This window comes from Hippoglossus stenolepis, chromosome 1 (genome assembly GCF_022539355.2).
Source record: "Hippoglossus stenolepis isolate QCI-W04-F060 chromosome 1, HSTE1.2, whole genome shotgun sequence".
NCBI lineage: Eukaryota > Metazoa > Chordata > Actinopteri > Pleuronectiformes > Pleuronectidae > Hippoglossus > Hippoglossus stenolepis.
The window spans coordinates 23142001-23165504 of record NC_061483.1 but is presented as its reverse complement, the minus strand read 5'-3'; the positions used below and the strand labels follow the sequence as shown (position 1 = coordinate 23165504).

Genomic DNA, 23504 nt, shown 5'->3' with positions numbered 1-23504 from the left:
TCTACTTAGTGGTACTTGATAAAAACAAAATGAACAAAGCTTGGATCTCTGTACACGTGTGGATTTTTCGGTAGGTAAACAAAAGTAGTGTACTACTTTGGGGTTTTCTTTTGGAAGCTTTGTTGGCGGTTGTGAAGCACGAGCATGACAGCTGTGGTTGAGATTTTCCAGCACAGAACTGCGCTGGGATGCAGTGAGGAGGATATACTGCAGGTAGCCACACAGAGAAAAACAGAAAACTGGCGAAGGAGAGACTTTAAGGGGAGCGGGAGAGAGCTAGGCAACAGAGACTGCTAATGGGCAAACTCTCTTCATCCACTGCTACTGCCATCACCACCACCACCCTGTTCTCTCATGACAGCTCTTTCCTTTTGTTCTCCTGCTCAGCCCACTCTCTGCCGGGGATTCGTGACAAGTTTTTGCGGGCTGATCAAATGCTGTGGTGACACCTGATTAGGATATAGCGTGTGTTTACAGTCGTGCATGGTGAGGACCCCCCCTCTTCTCAGACAACAAGGGAGACTTCACCTTGACTAATTAAATTTGCACCTGCAATGCCAGCTGTGACAGCCACTGGAGCGCTGCATTTATTTATGTCATTTCATACATACTTCCTGTGACGCTCATGGAGGCCAAATTTGCAATAGCTCCTCTGTTTACCCACAGTGTAGGTTTCTCCAATCGTAGCATTTATTGTTTTTATCTTGGGGGGGTTGGATCAGTTCTTCACCATGGAGACAGGTGATTGTATCTGTAGCTGTGGAGCCACTCAAGGGGGCAGTGTTGAGCAGCATAGACTAGAGGAAGATGGACAGACACAACCACCAAATCTTTGCATGCGCCATGCTGTGAATGCCTGTGTGTAATATCTTGGCTTTCAAAATAGATTCCGACAGATAACGTGAGGCATTTTTTACTTACATACTTTTTGCATTTTTGTAAAATAAATGATTTCCAAATAAATTTCATTTATTTTTCAGTTTCCCTCTAGTTTGTTGAAGACAAATTACATTTCAAACCTCAGTTTAAGTTGGATAGCAACTGGTACAATTTGTCATAAAAACTTGTTAATACATTTGATCTAACATCGTATACTTTTGTGGCAGGGGCCAGTGGATGGTCTAGTTTTATTAGACTCACTTCTGCATGCTTTACCAAAACAAATTATGTTGTTGTGTGCCTTGATGAGCCCTTGTTTAAAATAATGTGATTTGTGCGTTCCCTTGTCAAAGTGAGTGTGTGTGTATTTAATCATGCATTAATGTGCATACATATGTGTGATTGTACATGATCCGCCTCTCAGTGCGCACGCATGTGTATCTATCTAAATCAGTGTAAAAGGCCACAGCTGAAGTGAGCAGGACATCAGTCACCCAGTAGCAGGAGACAGGGCCCGGTAATTTGTGCACTCCCCACCCCACACTCTCCTCTCCTCTACCCACCCACCCCCCCACCTTGCCTCCCCAGCCTCAAATTGACCAGGCTCGACTGCTGGTCATGCTGTATTACATGGGTTAGATGAAGTAATTATTTCTAGGCCACTGACTACAAGCAAGATTAATAGTTTTTGAAACGGCCATAATGGAGGGCTGACCTGCTGTGACATAAGCATTATTTCAAGCTCACCTCAACTCTCATCCTTCTCACCTCTGGGCACCGGCAGAGGGTGATTTATACCTGGGCTAATGAGGGGAGGGGACCTAGGAGCCCAGGGCCACCAGCCTACCAGTGCAGTGTTACAGGCTTACTCCCCCCAAGCTGAACAGACAGCAGGGTCACCTGAAGCCTGGTGAAGTGTTTGCTTGATTGGGTTTTGGGAACAAGACGTTAAAGTAATTAAAATCCACACTTGATTCTTGAAGATCATCATGTTACTGTATCGTGCTGTTATTTGGAAAGGATTTGTGCTCGCTGACATGTCCTTGAAAGAAGAGAACAATATGCAACTGATACTGAATCCCTCTGTCCTGGGTCACTTTATCTGTTTACCCCCTACCCCTGATGCTCTGGCACCTCAAGGAGCACAGAAGATGGAAAGTTGTCACTAGGTGGCACTTGGACATCATGTTATCAGATGCTTCACCCCACTAGCAGCCTCTTCCTCCCTCCTCTGTTGCCTCCCTCACTTCCTCCCTCCCCTCTGTGCTAAGTACACCTCAGATGTCAGGGTGTTTTATTTTTATTGGATGAGGGCAGTATGTAATGCATTCACCTCCGTTCCTGCCAGCTGTTAAATGCCCCAGAACATGGTTTGGCCAGGCTCCGCCCCGTTAACCCCTCTGATTGGCTGTAATAATTAGCAAAAGTGAACAGTAACTATGGCACCTTGCAAGGGTTTGGGACAACTTGCGACTCCCTTATACATACGTGACAGAGCCAAGTGACTTGAGTTTGGCCACATTCCCTCCGGACCTCCAGTGCATATTTTGAGCTTTAATATTAACCCTCAACTTAAACACATGCATGCGGTGTGGTGCCAGCAATTACATTTTCAAATGGCTGGGTTTGTAAACCTCCAGGATGTTAATCTGTCACCATTCAAGCTACTGGGAAGCGTGAAAAGAGGATTAAGCTATTCAATTCCTGGTAGAATATTTCCCTTTGTTCGGAATGAGTGAAGGAAAAATAAATAAAGAAATGACGTGGCTTCTCAAGCAAGACAAGTGCCGTCTGCTATACTTCAGGATTTGGCTAATGCCATTACACCAAACTTATCTGCTACAGGATTCCAGGAAGACAGGCTGACGGTCATGTAAACAGCTACAAATGATATTCTGGCCTTAATTCAATATTAATCTAAGGTCACATCATCATAATGCCAGTTTATCTGGGTCAAAGACTACATGACTGAGAATTGGACCTGTCCTAGATGTTCAGTCCACATCTGTTTTGTACCATATGTTTTTCTGGTGGCTTAGGTGACTGTCAGCATTTAAAATGGCATTAGCTTGTTAATAATACCATATTGAAATATCAGGTTTTTATTCAATACATTTGAACAAATAATTCAAAAGGTTGCCCTAGTTGTCTGCAGAAAAATACATGATCTATTTGATTGCAGAAAAGTAAAACCGCTCATCACAGTTGGATGAATGGGCAACTTAGGCCTGGGTTTGGAACAACTGAAGTCAACAGGATCCTCTCTATTTTTAGTATGTTTCACAATCTTATGCTGCAGTGAATGTGACACACAGCCGAGTTGATGGTAAATGATCCATGAAGTGTTTTGTCAAGTATCAAATCTTAGGTTTAGCATAAGGTTATAATATACCACATGATAATTGTCACAGCTGTCAGCCAATTCAGCATAGTTCCCCAGTCTTAGCCCATCGTTTACCCTTGACTCTCAACCCCTTGGGTCGGATTGCACATCATCTTTATCCCAGATGAAGTACCAGACTCGGCAGTGTCAGAAGATGATCTAATGTGGAGTCGAAAGGACACAGAGCTGGGAAATCATCGTCATTTGAAGAGGTTGCTTGTCACATGATGGGTTTGATCAGTCGGTGCTGCGGTACACAGAGCCGGGTCTTTGCACTGTCTAACAGTGGTACTGGATTAGAGACACAAGCCACTTCTACTGTGATCAGTCACTCACACACAGAGACACGCGGCACGACTGAAATCCTCCTTGCACACTTCATCCACATCATGTACAGGCGTCTTCGTCAAGCCTACTGTATGGAAATGAGGGACACCCCTGTTGACAATGATGATACATGCCAGTTTTTTTAAGCCATCTTTGATGCCTTATTCTATAAGTAACAGTATGTCATAGGTGCAGTGTGGCCTTAAATACAGCACATGGGTATGTAGGTCTATAGCTGCCTGACTTGCCTGAATGTTACGGATCTGTGACATGTTGAGACAATGGCATTGTTTGTGAATAGTCTGGCTCTACACCCTTCAGACACTGTGTATGGCTAAGTGCTATTGAATTGTTTATTGTCACAAATCACAAACCTTTCAATGGCCAGGTGTGACCATAGTAACAGCAACACGTCCATCCATCCAGCTGCTCTATACCCTGAGCGATGTGCTGGTCTGCGGGGCTCTGAGGAGTGTAAAGTCAGCCTCTGGAGCTGGGGATTTTAAATGCTCCACCTGCTTATCGATCTCTTCTGCCCCGCTGAGCCAGCCAAGAATGGGCTACAACGAGGGAGAGAGGGAGGGGGACAGAGAGGGGGTATGATGCAGAGGGAAAGGGCAATATGATGGCCTCGGTCCTCTTGTCCTCAGGTCCTGTCCTTGACACTGCCTTTGGGACCGTCCTGGAGGACGCTTCTTGTCCTCCCCTAAAGCCCTGCATCTAGCCCCTACAACTAGCCAGCCCTCCCCCTGGGCCAGGCTGCACTTTACACAGCCATATTGATTTTTTTGGAGGGACAGGAAAAGTGTGGCGTGGGTGGTGGGAGTGAATGAGGGAGGGGGGGGAATGGAGAATCGAGGGAGCTTTCTAAAGCACTGACTTCTCCTTGACTGCACCTCGAGACGCGGCAGCCCTGTTAGAACAACTCAATGGCCCTAGTGCCCCTGCTGAAAACTGCTAATCACAGTCTTTCAATCAACACCCTCCATCCTCTCTTCTCTTTCCTCCCTCCATCTCTCTCTCCTGTCCACATTTTCTCACTCTTTCCCCTGCCCTATTCTCTCTCGCTGAATTGGACCCTGTCTGAATACCAAGGGACTGTGCCTGCATTGAAACTGGCCATTCCACATGGAAAACCGCTGACCTCATGAAAGCATTTTGTAATTTGAAGGCGAAAACTAAAACGCTTTCCTCAATCGGCAATATCTTAATGGAAAGATTATGGCTTGGCTGCAAAACTAACAATTAAGGAAAATGGGCAAATGGCCCCTCACGTTGCTAATAGTAGCCAAGAATTTGTAGAAATTGGACATTTTACTCCTGCGACAACAAGGATGCTAGTTTAAATCTTAATCTGGGTGTAAACCTTTAGATTTCCTTGAACAAGACATTTAACCCCCAGTTGCTACAGCAAAGGACAGAGAAACTTTTTGTTTACTTGCAGAAATCATTAGATGTAGTGTGCAGCTCCTGTGTGTGCAATTGTGTAGGTATGCAAGTGTGAAGCAGCTAGTATGTTTCTGATAAAGAGCATGCTCAGTCAGTGTCTCCCAGATAAATAAAAAGGTTATGTAAGGCATACATCGACAGATCTTTTAGATCGCCCTCCTCGCTTTCTCTCCTTCTCTTCTCTCCAGATTTGACATTTGCTAAAGGTCACAGAAACATCTTTTCTTCCCCCCTTTGAGGTGTAGATAGGTGTGAAATAGAAGTTGACACCACAGACACATTGAAAAGCACTTAAACAGAGTGGCCATGTGCCAACCTGTCTGTGTTTGGCTTTGTGCATTTGTAAATACTTTTGAATGATTGATCTGGAAACCTTGGTCTCTCAGTAAGCCCGTCAGGTGCAGTGAGAGAGATAGAGAGTGGGAGAGTTCAAAAAACAGATGAGATCCAATTCTTTTTCCTCCCTTCATCTCTTCCTTTCTCACATGCACACATACTCTATTCCTGACAGAATTACATGTACCTTGGGATGACTGCAAGAGTAGCTTTAAGTAAGTATGTGTGGGAGAAAGTGTACACATGGCTCCCAAAGAGAGAATAGGACAGGCCTTTTGATGTTGAGTTAAACTGGCACACCGGGTATGTGTTAGTTTACCTTATCTTGCACGTGTGACATTTTTCAAACGTGACTGGACCCCCATAAAGGTGGTCCCATTGCGTTTGTGTGTATGAGTGTGAATCTAATTAACGACTGGCAGTGGTTCCCCCACAGCTCTGTTAATGTGCTTAGATCAGTGTTATAAACAGGGCGTGAAAGGTCTGCCCAGCGCCAGCCCTTGAAATGGGCTGGCTCCTTGTTCAGCTAGATGGATGGTAAACTTGTAATATTAATGATCACGTCCCCCGCCGACCTGCCGTGAGGTGAAATGAACAACGCAGCCTTCAACCTCCGACAACCGCTAACGGGCCAGAGACTGCCTGTCTGCCATTTGTCATCACTTACCCCACCTGCGGACCCCTTCTGACCACATGCTGAACGTGTCTGTCGATTTATACACAATGTTCACTGCAGTGATTTGAAAAATATGCAGGTGGTTAATGGAGAAGCATTAATCCTCAGTTATTTCAGGATTTAGTTTTGTCTTTCAGTTTCCTTTCTAATTTTGACTGAAATACAAAACAAAACTAGAATGGCACTCAGTAGAGTGCATACCTCCGACAAGGCCCAACAGTCCCCTTGAATTCAATTGAGCTGCAACGAATTGATTATAGATATCAGTCCCCTAAATATGACAGATTTTTATTAATCAACATCAATGTATTATTCCTTGGAAAATCCAAGAAAATCGAAAAAAAACAAAAACATCCTTGTCTCGCAATGGTAAAAAAATCCTGGGTCCACCCCTTTTTCTGGAGCTATGCCATCATTGAATGTGTTCTATCTTGGCCAATGTCCAATTCTTCAAAAAAGTATTGTGGATCTAGTTTCAGTAGGTTTTTGCGCAATCCGGATGACAAACAAACAAACAAACCAACAAACAAACAGACAGGGGCTAAAACATAACCTTATTGGCAGAGGTAAAAAACATTTATAAACTTTAAGAACTGACCCGAAATTTGTAGTCTATCTACAATGGGTTTATATGAGAAACGTTTACGATGCTGATGTGCTCAATAACTTACATTAATTTTGCACTATTCGTGAGTTTAAATGGACACAAAACAAACTTAATCTGTAAATACATCACAGGGTAATATAGTTTGTCTACAAAAAATGTTATTGACTGAAATGCAGCTGGAAGTCAGTGTTTTGTGTCTTACCGGCAAAATCTTCCCGTCTCACCTCTGATTCTCACAGTCCAATTCATATTCATGGCCTGTTTTTGAGCAGTGGGTGCGCAGACATGGGCTTACACATTACCGACAGCCCTACTCTGAGGTCAAGTCCCACACATTCCAGTTAGCCATTTACTAGTCCGGCCAGTTTGCCATCACACTGAGTCACAGCTTCTAGCTTGTATTCCTAAAATAAATGAGTGCCACAAGTGGCTGTAAACAAAATGTCAGAGGGGGGAAATGGTTAATCTTTTGCCATGAGTATTGTTTCAGTGTGGCATGCATGAAATGCAGTATAATCTGCAAAAATAGGTAGAAAAAGAACATTTCCCACACTAACAACTAGAGCTTTGGATTTTTCATTTTGTGCATTTGGAGGATTGGCTTATTTTAGGAAGAAAATGTTGGGTGCTTGTGCAGTTATTTGTTTAAGATTGCACCTAGGTGATGTGTAATCTCACTTATAGTTCAAGTTAGTGACATACTCCAAAGATGAGGTAGATGTTGACCTTTATGGATCAAACTTGAGTATCGTCAGGGTCTTGGGTTTTAGAATTTATTTTTTTTAATTGCTCTGCAGTTAAAAAAAACTAAAAAACATTCAAAACTAAATTCAAGGCTTCTACAAACTTTTTCAATTCAGTATGCATTCAGACACAGTTGCTCTGGGTCAGTGGGCACTCCCTGGTCCTTTCTGCCAGCACCTTCTGTCGCTTCACACAAGCTCCCTACATTCTTCGATCCACCGCCAAATGGAGCAAGGAGGAAGCGTCTTTGATGTCCACGGGCAGTCTGTCTGTTTGACTCCGACGTTTTACAGCCGGCTTGTCAGAACTGTTGATTCACCATCACTTTTGCAGAAGAAGAGCAGTTATGAATTGGGTGTCACACAAGTACCAATGGTTTGCTGTTTAAACACAGAGCTCTGTTACACAGCTATCTCTCATGACAGTTGAGCTGACCTGTTTGAGATCCAAGGTTTTCTGTCTGTTTGCACTCTGAGGCACCTGTATTGAGGGAGGCACTACCATCCTTTCACTTCAAATATGGTGAACCTAATCATATTGATTTCATATGAATAATTGGTTCAACCCTTGATCTATGCAGTAATTCTAGTAATCTCTGTCTGTCTGTCTGTGTGTCTGTCTGTGGCTTGCATATCTCGAGAACCATTCACCTCACCGGCTTCACATTGAAATGTGTATTGTTAAGGTCCCAAGAATTTAGCGCGATTGGGACTTGTTCACAGTCGACCAGTGTCTGTAGCAGTGACTGGGACTCATCAACATTAGTGACGTTGTTGATCATGACAACTGCTCATTCACGACAACAGGGGCGTTCACGACAATGACACAAACAACTGATTCTGCAGTTCTCTGAATAGACAGGTGAACAGCTCTTGTGCAGCAGCGGTGTGGCTTCATGGTCCAGCGGACTGCTCTTTACTTGTAGTACCTCAATTACTACAGGTGACTTCTATAGTTTCAGAAAGAAAGCAGCAAGCAGCATTACCACAGGCCAAGCAAACAGCCCATTCCAAACAGGAAGGTTTAGAAGGGGCACTGTGATTTTAAGAGATGAAAGGTCCAAGGTGTGTTTTAGAAAACGCGAGATGCTTTACTACATGGGTTGATAATTTTACTTACTTGGACATTGTAGCTTTTATCTGCAGTAATAAGGTTCATGTGTCCTCCCTCAGCAGCCGTACCACGTTCAGTGCGTTCCAATGGAACCTCTGTGGCAGACACAAGTTAGACTGAAGGAGCTTTTATCCTCGCAGCAGCGCAGTTATCTGGCTATTTTGAGCTATCGATGCTTAGTGCTGGACATTAATCTACTCTGCAAAAAATGCTTTGAAGAAAGTGTCCGATGAAGTGTCACAGAAGGGTAATGAATGAAATAAATAAATATATGGTACACAGTTTGATATCTCTTATAGGCCAAGATCAAAGCAAACCAATTGAGTTCTATTCTACCTAATATGTTTTTCTGTGATAAACAGTCTGGCTGAGGAAATAATCCCATCAAGGAAGAGAGAGATTTAAAAAATGAAAAAAAAAGCATCAGATATATCACTCAGCGCAGACGGTTGGCACGGCTAGCGTGAAGTATCCGCGTTATTATGGGATTGGTAATCTTGTTTCTTGGGTCTGAGTGGAAACGCAGACCTTTTCTTGCACCTCCTGGTTTTCCTCCTAGAATCAGGCGCAGACACAGAGACAGGGAGACAGACACTGCGGTTCTCTGATACTGCAAGAGTCCATCTGCTTCAGAGGGCTCCGGTAACTTCTTGTCTTTCTTTTTTTAACTGTGGAATTTCTGAGTAGCTTGATGTATTTGACAAGTGTGTGACAGCCCTGGTTGTGTGTATTTGGGGTTGAGGCATCATGCTTGCTACCCCGGCTGTGTGTTTTTCAGGAAGTGTGTGTGTGTGTGTGTGTGTGTGTGTGTGTGTGTGTGTGTGTGTGTGTGTGTGTGTGTGTGTGTGTGTGTGTGTGTGTGTGTGTGTGTGCGGGAGCCTCACACACACAAACAAACCCTTACACTCCCACACACATACAGTACTTTCGTGTTTGTGTATAGAGTAGTGCTTTGTGCACTCTCAATAAAACAGTCTGCAATGATTTCTTACTTATTTGCGCAAATGCACACAGCTACAGTCAATGTATGCCAGGATACACACACACACACACACACACACACACACACAGATGCATGCTCATACAACTACAGCCCAGAGCCTCACCTTGATATCTTGAGCTTCTGTCATGAGTTAGAATTTGACACCAATGAATGTGTGTCAGGTTGTCAATTTCTTCCAACAGCCTTTGAATGCAGTCTGGCCATGAATAGTGCATGTTGTTTTGTTTTTTAGATTCCAACTGTCTGCAATTCTGTTTTTTTTGTTCCAGAATAACTTGGAAGGCCTGTACACTCATGTGTATCCTCTAAAAGAACTTTCAGTAGGTGTTGTGTTGTTTAGCCTAAGGTAAAGATTCAGCCCTGAAGGTAAAATCGCCAAACCTCCTCAGATCTGATGCCCTCCCATTTCTTCTGCCTCCATTATTTGGATCTGTTTTCCTCTGTCCGGTCTTTAATGCACCTAGTTTCACCACTTGCCCTCTTTTTTGATCCAGCTCCCTTTTAAGTTGGGACACATCCTCTTTATACCTGTACTTCAGGGTTATTAACAGGACATTTTCTTTTCCTTTAAAAGTCAGAACTTATTTTGGCAGCTGGCTCTCATATTCCCAGTGGCTTGCCACATTAGGCCTCTGGCATGATTAGTGCAGAAGAAATATTGGTTGTAAATGTCTCAGAAATATACACAGTGTTATTTCTCTGTAAACTGTCACAGCCATTTGGTTGTTAATCAACAGGCTTGTCCCCCAAAACTTCAAGAGATGTAAAAAGACAGTGGCGTGCTGGTGACAGTTCTCCTTCTACTGGTGCTGAGACACCATACAGAGACTGACTGTGTGTGCACCTGTGTGAACACACACTAACACTCACACAAGCTCACACAGGAGGGAAGAATGGGGCAGGCTGGGGAAACGGTTGTGAAATTTATTTGGGAATACAGTTTTTATGCCAGTTGCCATTGGATTTACAGGTCAGAGTGGAATGTGGCCCAATGAAAGGCACTTTGATCCGTCCACCAGGTTATAACAGTTATATTGGAGCAGCCCTGTATGGCACAGGCCAACTTTTATAAGGTTGTGAGGAACCCCCACAGCAGCCTTCGCAAAAAATCATAAAACTGTGAGACGTCAATGAAAGTGAGTAGTTACCAGGTTTCTGTGATATGGCGGCTGGGTTTGAATGCATCAATTGTAAAATCTCGTTCATTAACAGAAGCTTAAAGTCCCTTTTGATTCGGTTGTGTGATTTCTGTTAGGACATCTCAGACTTCTACCAAATAGGGGTGCATGCAAAAACTAAAAGTATTCTGGAGGTTGGCTTTGGCTTTGTAAATTTGTGTTTTTTAGCCTCAGCAATTGGGTTATAGAAGTCATTTTTGCCGATCACACCATCTCCTACCTCTGGCGAAAAGCTCTATACTAAAAGTATCAGATTAGAAAAGAAAAGTCCAGGCCATTTTGAACTTAGACATCAAAGTTAGTATGTTAAAAAACACAAAGTAGCTAAATGCAACAGATTATTGCAGCTGCTTATCAGCTTGTTTTACTGTGTTCTGCTCCACAGAGGCGGAAGCTACTCCAAGAGTTGGGAGATCAGAAGATCCCCTTTCTGGGACCTTCAGACCGGGGCTTTCAGCACCTGGTGAGTCAGACACACTCAGAAAATGTTTGTAAAAGTTTGTAAAATTGTGTTAGTGTCATTTTGATGAAAATGTCTTCTGTTTCCCAGTGGGATTCCAGTTACACCGGCCTGGTTCTGAGGAGATCCTGCTCGCTGCCTGCTGAGCTCCATGGCCGGGTGCAGGCAGCTCTGCTCACCCTGAGAAGTAAGGGCTGCCTACTGAGGGATCTAGTTCGCGTCCGTGAACGAGATGTATTCACTACCGTGTCACGGGTTCTGCTGGGGGAGCCTGGCCACACCTATCGCTATCTTGACACGCGGCTCTTTGCCATCCCCTGGCACAGTGATGACACTGAGGTCAGAGGACTAAACTGTTGTGACCCTGACTTGAGTGCTGCTTGCAAGGCATTGTGGGAGCTTAACACCTTGTTCTGCTCAGACGTGTCTCAAGGAGAAGGAGACAAGGTAACGCAATGTGCAAAGGGAGAGGTAGATGCCAAACAGGGTAAAGAGGGTGACACGGAATCTAAACATAGTGAAGACTCCAAGAACAGTGAAGGAGGGGACTCAGAGTCCCGACAGAGTGAGGAAGGGGACACAGAGTCCAAGCAGAGTGAGGAGTGGGACATTGAGTCGAAACACAGTGAAGAAGGCTGCACAGGGTCAAAACAAGAAGGGGAGTGGGAGACTGAGTCCAAACACAGCAGTGAGGAGGGAGAGTCCTCCCAGGTCAAACCAAGTGAATCCAGTGTTGCAGCAGGCCTGGAACTAAGTGAAGGAAAATGTCAGAGCTGGGCGACCAAGACCATCAGTGGCACAGAGACTGAACCTGTGGGACTGGGGCTCCAGGAGAAACCTGTGTCCCATCTAAAGCACAGCCTGTCAGAACACCACATTGACGACAAGGAGGAACCGCCAAGTAGGCAGGGATGTTCCCAGCCCAGTCCGCCACAGGTATGCACCGGTCTGGTCAAGTTCAATGTCACCTTACTCAACTACATGGACCCAGCAGCAATGAGCCATCTGAAAGAGGAGCCATACTACGGCATGGGGAAAATGGCGGTAGGGTGGCACCACGATGAGAACCTGGTCTCTCATTCGCCAGTGGCCGTTTACAGCTATAGCTGTCACAATGACAAAGGTAAGGGTTATAGCTGTGTGACAAAGACTGAACATTGTGAACCTCAGATGAAACACTTTAGAATCTATTATTTAACTCTTACACACCTTCATTCAAAGTAGATCATGTGAGTCGGTTTTTGAAATTAAGATTCCTTTTTTCACTTCAATATCCCATCAACTTATCTCAGTTGCTTTATAGTGGATCAGATGCAGCTAACCTTGTGTATTATGGCCCTACAGCAGCGCTGTGGCAGCTGTACACATGGCCTCTGGTGAGGCAACCATTAGATCTGTCTGTGTGATAGTGTCAGGGCATTATCAAATGTCATCACCAGCTTGCCGCCGACAGCCTTATCACTGACTTTGCGTTGGGAGATCACAGACATTTAGATCTGAGCTCTTAACGTGCGCTCAATGGTGCAGTCTAGCAAACAGGCCTTATCACACGCGCTGCATCTCATCTAAATCATTTCCCCAAGAAATGATCAATGTGCAATTATCTGATATGGAATAATGAGCCCTGCTTTGAAAAGTGTTCCTGACTGTACGTAATGGATAATACGTTGTCTCCTAATTATGGCATGTGCACTTTTTCAAGAGCTAATCGTATTTGCTGATGGAGTTGATAGAGTCTAAGCCAGGGGAGAACTTTGCTTTCTAGAGAATATTCAAAACAGCTGAAGAGGAGAGTACCACCATGTGAAAAGTGTTATACCTAAATTAAGGTCGTTGTAATATCTATTGTTCTTTTCAGATACATTTGGATAGTATGTAATACAATGCAATGCACAACCATACAATCTATTTTTTTAAATGTAAAAACAATACTCAGAACACTAACTGATTAATGAAGCCTCTTTGTCCATTAGTCTTTGGACTTTTTCTTTTTTTTTTTAACTAAAATTATTTTCATTTATCTTAAGCTGCAGACATGCACTGAACTCAGGTCATTGTCCTGATATTATCTGGAGGGGCTGTATATAATAATGCAAATATGTGTGACTCAGTTGCTCCAAACATTCTCTGGAGTTTTTCCCACCAGCCCCCTAGTAAAATCTCCAGAGAATGTCCAAGTGAGCCCATGTGAGACTACAACAGGATTATGTCCAGAGAAAAGTGGGCACGTTGATGATGTTTCTATTACCCAATAGATGTAAAATTGAAAAAAAAAATAAAGAATATGAATATCCCATAAATATCCCAGGATAAAAGAGAGGTGCCATACATGTAGAAGACCTAGAAGAAGAAAGACAAGATTTAAGAGCTCTTTTGTCAATGTGCTTTGAACAAAAACACATGATTTCTGCAGCAGAATTTATATGTTAGGCTATATCCTGGAGGAACTACCCAGACACCACCCCTCACCTGAGCACTCAAGAGATTTCCCTGTTGTTGTGACTGTGTCTGACCTGGACTATTTCCTGCTGCATTGTACATATGTGAAAGGTAAAGTCTGGATGGTGAATGAACCCATTTGTCCAGACATTTTCCGGAGTTTATGTCTGAAAACAGCTTTAGTTTCACTCCAAATTTCCCCCTTCGGCATCCACCCCTCCCTCCTGTGGTGGCTCTATGCCCCCCCTCCCCAGTTTAAGAACCACTGCTGTACATGCACTGCACTGTTAAAGGTGAACACTCTCATCTGTGTCCTGAAACTTTAATTTTACAGTATCACACAGGTGTAGTGCCAACTGCTCTGACATCCCAACACACTTTACAGCTGCTCTTTCTTCATTGGGGTTTCTTAACCAGAAACACCTGCTCTGGAGGTCTGCTTCGATGATTTGTTCTAAGCCATTTCAACTCTGACCCCGTGAACACGAGCTTCAAACAGTGTGCTGAATCATATTGCTGTGCATAGCAGCTGTGTCGTTTCGAGCTCTGAGTGACCCCTCAGCTCCAGACTTTAGAGAGGAAAGTCTGAGCAGAGTGCCACAGAGATATATTCCAGTTGCTGCTGCTCAGGGCTCACAGAACCAGCTAATGAAATTGTTACCTCGAGGAATGTTGCACTTTTCTAGAAGAAAGAAACACAGCACATTAGGTATATTAGATTTACGGAGATAAAATGTTTGCATGACACCTGAGAGAGCCTTTTTATTTCTCTTTGAGCAGCCTCACCTTGTTTTTTGCCTAGCCAGAAAAGTGTTCTGGGCTGTGTTTTTTCCTCTGCTGCGCTGATCCAAAGGAATCTGCCACGACTGAGCGTTTTCCAGCACATGGAGGATGATCTTCCACCATTCCTGAAGCCTTGGGGAGTGCTGTCATTAGCTGGCTCTCAGAGCACAATGGCTGGAAATTAAGTTACTATTTATCCGTGCTGAGCAAAGGAAAAGGCAGCTGTGGGGTAGAGAGGCCTAGAAAGACTTTAGTATTGATTTTGTTGAAGGGTGTTGGCCAGCCAAGCCAAATCTTGTTTTCTTAGTACGCCATGTAAGAATGGAAGGAGAGAGGAGAACAGGGGAGGTGGTTACAGTGAATGGACCCAGAAACAGGAGTATCATAGGATACCTACTGTCTAATAACACACTAAAGACCATCAAGGGCTTTTATCCAACTATTTCCTCTTGCACAGCATAATGATAGCATAAAGATCCTGTGCTAACAGCCAATAAGATCACAGCCACACATATCACTTCTACTCGCCTTCTAAGTGATTCTTCCACACATCTAACATCCATTGTTTGGGTGGTATGGATTCAACCATTACATTTATTACTGTTCAAAGTAGTAATGCTTTATATTGTTTAATTTGACTTGTCTTTTTGGCTACAATTTATAAATGGTCATTGTTATTGGACTTGATTACACTAATTTAAATTTTCCCTTTAATGTATTTACATTTGCAGATGTGCTAAACATTTTTTGATTATACTATATTAATTAATAACATTAATATTGCTCTTAATCAGTAAATTTTTGAATGAAAGACATTAATTTCCACAACAATGTGAAGTTGCATTAAGATATGCACTGAAGTTCGGACTTCTTCTTGACATTTTCCTGATAGACTGTATGTTAGACGACATTCTCTGCTAGCTACCTTTCCAACTAGTAAAATGTCTGGAAAATGTCTAAGTGAACCCATGTAAGAATACAGTAGGAAAATCCCACAGTGCTTGGCTGTAAAATGATAAGAATATATATATATATATATATAATAATTCTACTTACCTGTATATCTCTTTCGACCTTATCGCTGATTTTATGGCTTTTATGTCCAAAAGCTTGTAGTATTTTTTTCAACAACAAACTACAGCTGAGGCAGTGGCTTCTTCTCCCATCTTCAATCTGCTGTAAACAAAAACACTGCTCTTTCTGTAGTGGAATTTATACATAATGTGTTGCCTCCTGCGTGCTCTACCCAGGCGCCACCTGAATGTTCCGGATGTTCCTGTTGGTGTAAATGCATCAAACCCAGACAATACCCTACTGTGTTCTTCATATGTGAAAAGCAAACTTGATTCGGAGTTCATGTCTGAAAACTGCATCTGAAATATAACTATGCTTATGACATTTCTACACCCAGTTGATGAAAGTATCAATGCAATGCCTGGAATGTGGAGATAATTGTAAAATTGAATGTAACAGTGAGTTGAGCTGTGTGTGACTGACAGGTGAGAGCAGTGAAGGAAGCAGTGATGAGAAGGCAAGCTGGAGGATTGGGCTCAAGGTGGCCTGGGACATCCACACACCTGGCCTGGCACTGCCACTGGAGTCTGGAGACTGCTATTACATGAGAGGTAGTAAATCTTACACCACACACACACATATGCTCATGTAAACACGTTGCTCACACAACTCAGCCACACTCACCACCATGTCTGACTTTGGAGGAAGGAACCCTTTTGTTTCCCTGTGTTTTAGTGTTTCTTCTACTTTGTCCCAAATGACCCATGGCAGAAGGATGCACTCCAGTCTCACTTCCCATGCTGTGGAATGGAGCTGAGGTGTGTGTGTGTGTGTGTGTGTGTGGGTGTGTGTGTGAATGTGCGTGAGTGCGTGTGCATGCGTGTGCAAGTGGGGTTACTTGGCCCGAACACGGAGCTTTAAGGTTCCATGAAATTGTGTGCATTAGAGAGGTTAGGAAAACCAAATGTTATTTTTTGAAGTCCTGTGACCCAGTGCTGACTATGTCTCTATGGAGAGGACAGACAGCAGGCCACAGGGGTGTAAATCAAAGCTTAATGCTTTTGGCTGCTGTAGACACCTTCACCCTCCTCTCTTTGGTCTTCCCAGCTTTCTCATGTTTTCTGAATGTGAGGACATTTTGTCACATATATCAAGATAAAATCATATGGATAATTGGATAATTATCATAAATGTCAGATTATTATTTATTTTAAATTTAAAATCAGATTTTTGCATGAGGAGGGAATGACAATCACTTGATAAACAGTAAAACACTTCAATGATCAATTATGTATTATGCATCCTCACTGCTTACATACAATTCATAAGCAATATATCGATACACATTGAACCAGTTATATTGATGAAAATAATATTGCAATAATTTATGATATTGTATTATTATCCATCCCAATCAGTCCTCTCTTCCATTGACTTTTTACTTCTAACTGTTTGTCCTTCAACAGATATGTCTCCTGCATGTGTTTTAAAACTCCATCTTTCCACCTGCTGGACTCACAACAGCTACCACAGCATTATTATTAGTGATATTATAGTAATATTTGTGTAAAATCAATACACCAAGATAATCTTCTTTATTTCCATATTTTCTCATTTTATTTGGTCTAATCTGTTAGCCTACATATATGATGAATATTGCATAAGTATTTGACCTTGTGATTAGAAGCTTTTGTGTGATTAAAAGATCACTGTTTTGATCCCTTCAACAGCAAATAAGTATATCCATCTTAGATACAATCACATATGCTGTCAGTGTTTTTCTATGATGAGACTGATCTACTACCTGTGCCCTCTGTTGAAATGTCAATATCATAAATACACTGAAGATGTTAATTCTGAAATGAAGGGTTTAGAGTTAGGAGGATGTAACCTACATAATCTAAAAGCCTATATTTAGTACATATAAATGCTCCATATAAGGTATTTGTGTTCTATTTGCTGAGTTTCATTTTGTCTTTTAGCAACAGATCAATTTCTAAACCCGGAAGAATATTTATTTTTACAAAAAATGCACAGTTCCTAGAGGAGAGGTTTGGATTAGCTACAAGAAAAATGAAATGTAAAAAACTTGTTATGTATACAATATTTACCTTCCTATTTCAAGAATTCCCACTGAGTTGTAGGGGTTATTGTTGTTACTAGTGTCAGCAATAGAAGGATTCATATTATTTGCCACATGATAATATTCACTTCATGGTAAATAAAAATTGTTATGGTATTTGCATAGTTACAGTAGCTCTATTGATATCTGTGAGACAAAATGTGAAAGGTCTGTCTCGAGATGGAGGATGAAGGACTAACTTAGCTTATTCTTGGACAATGAGACAGAATGCTGTCATGGAAGGACGACGATCTCAGCAGCCCTCCATCAATCAGGCCTTTATGGTAGAGGCTAGACAGAGGCCATTTTGAGTAAAGGGCATTTGACAGCCTGATATGAGTTTGTCAAACAGTATTTAAAGCAGTCTGAGGACATGAGGACTTTTTGACCAGAACTTAATCTACCACGTCTGGTGAACACTACTTATCACCTGGCTAATTCCATCTCTGTGATGCTTGGTGGTAGCAGCATCTTGCTGCTGTAGTGCTTCTCAGCAGCAAGGACAGGTAGATTAGTCAGAATTGAGGGAAGGATAAATATAGCAAAATTCTGAGAGGTCCTTGAAGTAAACTTGCTCCAGAATGCACACGATCTGAGACTTGGGCACTGTGACATCTTTCAGAACTACAGTGACCTGAAGCATAAAGCCAAGACAACGCTGGAATGGCTTCAGGACAAGTCTTTTGATTGATTCAGACCAGAGCCGACTCAAACCCCATAGAACATGAAGATGACAGTTCACAAATAATTTCCATCCGATCTTATGGTTCTTGAAAGGATAGGTCAGTGATACTAGTATAAACTGCCCATATCCAGGTGTAAATGTTGTAGATATTGAACCGAGAGGACGTTGATGACAAGTTTTCTGCAGTACAAAGTACAAAGTCATGGGTCTGAGTAATTTGATTTGGGTTTTTTATTTTACTTTGTGACAGGTAATTGGGTGGAGATTGATCTTATCAATTACAATCAAATCTAAAACATATTTAAGTGCATAAAGCGAAGGCCCTGTCGCTGTGTCTAACTGAACATCGGATTACCTATCGATCATCTGTTATAGTGTGACTATAGTAGCAATAAAATACTCCACTAGTCAGTATTTGTCAATCTGAATAAGTTCCTGTCCAAGTCAGGAAGAGGAATGTTTTAATCAATTCCAGAAGTTGACTCTTTGAAGCTACAATGTTTTCATGCGTGAGCAGCAGTGTCTGTACCTAATATAAAGGGCTTGAAGCCAACCTCCTTTAGCTGGATAAGATTTACAATAGAACAGTCAGTTTCAGGCCAGCCATGATAATAGAGTGATGGGCTGTTGTGCAGACCATTCTAATGGGACTTGACTGTCGCGGATCAGTGGGGATTTATGCTCCACTTGGTGAGCACGCCCTTGAGAGGCCAACTGCTGCACAACGATAGCGGCTCACACAGTCCTTGGCCGTCTTTTGCTTTTGTCGGTCTACCTGCATTAAAGACTTGGCACGGTGCACGGACATACGCACGCACCTATAAATTTGCACAGCTCATGTGCACAAAAATAAATGCTCTCACACATGCAAAGAATCCTGTCCCCTGCTTATTGAAGGAAGCACATGGCTTCACTCACGTCTCCAACACATACATGTACACGGCAACAGAACGATCGCTGCTAAAAAGAGAATATAAATCGCACCTGTGTTTTAGTGACATACACCATATGATAAGTAGTTTTGTGGTGTTAAAAGAAAACTACAATGGTGTACAACCACAGACACCATAATGTCTTTTCAGCACTATTTGTCGCAGGGTGGCCCTTTTGAACTGCTAATGTCTGAGCTGCTGGAGGCAAATTGAATCACCATCATTTCCACCCAAATGGAATTTCAGTGGTTAAAAAAGAACAATGCAAGTCTTGACACCAGGCCTGTTCAATAATCAGATTTCCTGCTCCCAATGCACAGAGGGACTGGGGAAAAGAGTTGACCCAATATATTTAAAAGCCTGCTTCCTGGAAAAGGAGGACAAGTGGCAGCAGGCGCAGGGGTTGAAAGAAAGATAAATATTTATTACAGTTATCGAGTTTGCCTCTACTCCCTCCTGATCCCACTGACGCATCAGACGCGCCAAGAAAAGAACAGATTGATGGAGATAATTTGTTATTGGATATAAACAGTTTTAAAGACGCAGAGTAATTCTGCCCAGAGACCTAATCCCTCACAATCTCATCAGGGTGAAGAAAACACCGGCAAGTTGTTTTGTTTGTCACCATCCTTTTTTTTCCTCCCACCAAACAATAATATCTTTCTCCCAAAGCATTTGGCTGTTTGACTTTCAAATCACAGGCATTAGCCGGTGTACTCTTGCTCAAGGCGGGTGTAAATATGCACATGTGCTGTGAATGACAGCTCTGTCATGGCTAAATTAATTATTGGTATGAAGCAAATAATGGCAGAGCTGAGAAACATCTATACACACAAAGAAACACATGGAGGGATACACAGGAAACAGCAGTAAGGCCTCTTTGTAAAGCTCCTGCGATATTGGACAAATGTTTGTCGGTGTGGATCTTCCATCTTGACAGATTGAGTGCGATCTGGTTTTGTTTGTTAATTAAAATTATAGCACAGTGCTGCTCATTCTATTCGATTCAGTGCTGGACCCAGCGCAATCTATCTGAGAGTACAAGGTGATTTACTTGTCATGTTCATTATCACTCTGCCTTTCATCTGTTCTTCTGTTTTTATCAGTTATTTTGCTTTATATGGTTTCCTCTATTCTTTATTGCAATAAATATAAACCCCATATCAAAGTATGACATCTTCTAGCACTCGTTGCGCTTATTGTATTTTGGTTGGATTATTTCTGTTGGATTAATGGACTATTCCTGGTTGTACTGGTACTGTGTTCTGATGGTTTTCTGTTTCGTGTATTTACCAGATGACCTGAACAGTACCCACCAGCACTGTGTCCTAGCTGGAGACTCTGCACGCTTCAGCTCCACACACAGAGTGGCCGAGGTGAGAAGCAAACAGGCCTGAGAAGGAAAACACGACTGTTTCAAACTTATTGTGTATTGCCATATCGTTTATTGGTTTCAATAAGGTCGGCTGCTGGTGCTTACACGCTGTTTTATGGAAGGACTTCAACTGGTGTCTTGTTAAAAAAATATTTATATATATATATATAACAAATACAATGTATCTTAAATGTATCTTTTCAGTGAAATTTTAATATTTTATAATATTTTATGAGGAAAAAAATTTAGAATCTTTATTTTAGTAAATCTTTTGTAACGACTAGAAGCAGGTTGGACTCAAAAACAGGACTCGGAGGGCAACAGGTAAACTCAAAGACCTTAATACAAAAATGGTTGGTACACAGGAAAGCAGGCAGCGAAGCAAACGATCCAAAAAGGGCAAGGCAGAGGCTTAGCCAAAAAACTGACTAAGGTCAAAAAACGCAAGAAGGCAGGTAGATCACATGGAATAAATGCTGGCACTCTTGACACGGGGGTAGAAAGACGAACTGGCAACTGACAGAGACGAGGGGGAAGACTATATACTCTAAAGGGGAGTGACTCACTAGACACAGGTGGAGACAGGGGCGGGGGACACAAACACAGGGAGGAGGTAAAGTGTCTGAAACAAGAGGAAAGGACATTACACAAAATAAAACAGGATGTAAATAAACAATGACACAAAAACAACATAACCTTATTTGGCTTGACAGGCTGTGTTATCATTTCAGACAAGCACATTAGCATAAGTCCTCCACTCCACTAAAAAATGTACATATGATCACTTAAATAAGACCTGTACAATTTTTTTAACACAATTATACTCCAGAAGTAAATGTATTTAATTGTACCGTCTGTGTTGTAGTCATTGAGACCTCTTCTACCACGGGTTGAAGGCTTAAACCCTGCATGGACATTATTTGTACAACACTGGCTCTGTCCCTTCCCTACCAGTGTTCCAGTGGGACCCTGACCTACATCCAGTCACGCTGCCAAGAGGCCCTGTCTAACCTGCACACTGACCCAGAGACAGGCTCCCACAGCCTGCTGGCCCTGCTGCCAACAACGCTACAGCACTGTGAGGAGATTCACAATGAGGTGGGGACATGGTGGTGTGTTTTCTTGCTTTCTTTTTTTAACATGCGTGTGTTCATCTGTGTCTGTATATGTGCGTGTCTTGCATGATTGGGCGCACATTAGTCTGTGGTCTTTCCATGTTTTCCTTTTTGAGTGGGTGGAATTCTGAATGTTTATTTGTACAGACACTGTTTAGTCTATATGTGTTAAATTTTATTGAAACCTGCTGTCACCCTGATTCATCCTGATATTCCACATTTAAGCACCAGACATAAAACAGTGTTTGGAAATACCTGGAATTCAACAAACCTCAAGATATATTTTCAATATCTGGCTTTATTAAGCCTAAAAACTGCAATCAGACTAAGCGGTAACACAATGGTGGTTGTCAACTTGGTCAACCTTGGTTTTCCTGAGCGAGTTCCCTACAACACAGTGTGAAATGGACTTGGGATAAAATAGAAAATAAATATCAAAATGTAATTCAAATTGGTGAGTAGGCAAGTAAGTACAGCAAGTAGACACTTTAGTGTTTCAGTCAGATACCTTGTATTTAGTTATTGGTAAATAAAGCACTATGAAATGGTTTGACATATCTGCAGTCAACAGAAAAAAGTGAAATGAAGAAGACAGAAGGGATCCTCTCCACTTACACTCCAGCTGTGGAGCTTACCCTCTGCAATAATACAAAAAGTCAACATGCAAAGTCAAAGGGTTTGTTGGTCTCTGAATGTGTTAGTCCACTTAAGAGCATCTCTTGATCTACCCACTAAGCTCCATGGGATCTTGTAGGAATGGTGATACCATAAACCAAGATGATTGGTCAGTAGATGGTGCTTTTCTAAACATTGATCTGTTAACTCAAACATAACCTGCTCTGGAGCAGGTTATGTTTGACTTGACCATCGACAGTACCGAGAGTGCCCTGAACATATTGTATATATGAACGCTGTTATTACTGCAGGGACACAGACACTTCTCTTTCTGTTTACTTTCCTGAGTTGCTGGTTTATGAAGATCTGCAGTAAAATCTGGAACTGATTATTTTTGTTGTATCTGTTTTTCGTTGTTTGAACAGGATTGAACTAAACTGTGTTGGGCTTGTGGGGAGACTGAACCGGACTTTGTAAATATTCAGATTGAACTCTGGACGTTGAGACTGCGGGAGAAACACACGCATACACACACCCTCACCTCTTTCCTATAGTAGTTTTATGTGAAGTCAAGTCCAACATGTTCTTTAGTGTTTTTCTCTTTACTGTTCCAAATGTTGGTGTTATAATAAAACCAAGAAACCTGCACTACACCCCCCTCAAAAAACAAGACAATGAAGTTGATATGGATCATCATCAATAATTATCTGAGCAACATAAAGTTGTGACATTATCTTTGAATAAGATGAAAAATTCTGGATTAAAGAATTTTTTATTATTTAAACAAACCTGCATTTGTGCTTTAGATTTGCACACCTGTTTACACAGTCCAGAACAAATACTAATTGGTTGATCTAGGGCGATAATATCAAAACCAGTTTTATTTATACTTTGCTACTATCCCAAGTAACTCAATTGAAATTACAATCCAGGACTCAAACAATACAGCAAAACAGGTGATTGAAATTGCTAAATAGAATGGCTAAGAATGGTTTGATTTGTCTTCTCTATTCCCTCTGCATCATGGGAGTTCCTGACCATGCTTTCAGTTGTCTCCTAACAGGTGAAAGCTTTGTAAACAACTGAATGTGAGCTTGCCAGCCCCCCCCCCCCTTCTACTTACCTTGTTGTTTCTACTCAAGGAAGGGCCTCCAATATGAAATCCAGGTTGTTCTCATTTGTCCAGGCCTGTGATGGATTGTAAGGCAATAGCCTCTCCATATGTTATCTAAAGATGGAGTCATGCCCCACTCCCCTCCTTAACCCCTT

At 42.2% G+C, this 23504-nt stretch overlaps 1 protein-coding gene across 3 annotated transcripts in view; it reads left to right on the top strand.

The window, feature by feature from the left end:
- fto (FTO alpha-ketoglutarate dependent dioxygenase) overlaps window positions 1-23504 on the top strand; it is a 121702-nt gene that overhangs the window by 9949 nt on the left and 88249 nt on the right. For 2 of the 3 annotated variants that reach the window (XM_035151117.2, XM_035151169.2), the window contains exons 2-7: window positions 9787-9837; window positions 11081-11158; window positions 11246-12278; window positions 15877-16002; window positions 20427-20506; window positions 21460-21603. In XM_035151117.2, the coding sequence (XP_035007008.2) occupies window positions 9787-9837; window positions 11081-11158; window positions 11246-12278; window positions 15877-16002; window positions 20427-20506; window positions 21460-21603 (1512 nt within the window). The remainder of the gene's footprint in view (window positions 1-9786; window positions 9838-11080; window positions 11159-11245; window positions 12279-15876; window positions 16003-20426; window positions 20507-21459; window positions 21604-23504) is intronic. The other variant, XM_035151155.2, reaches the window with a different exon arrangement.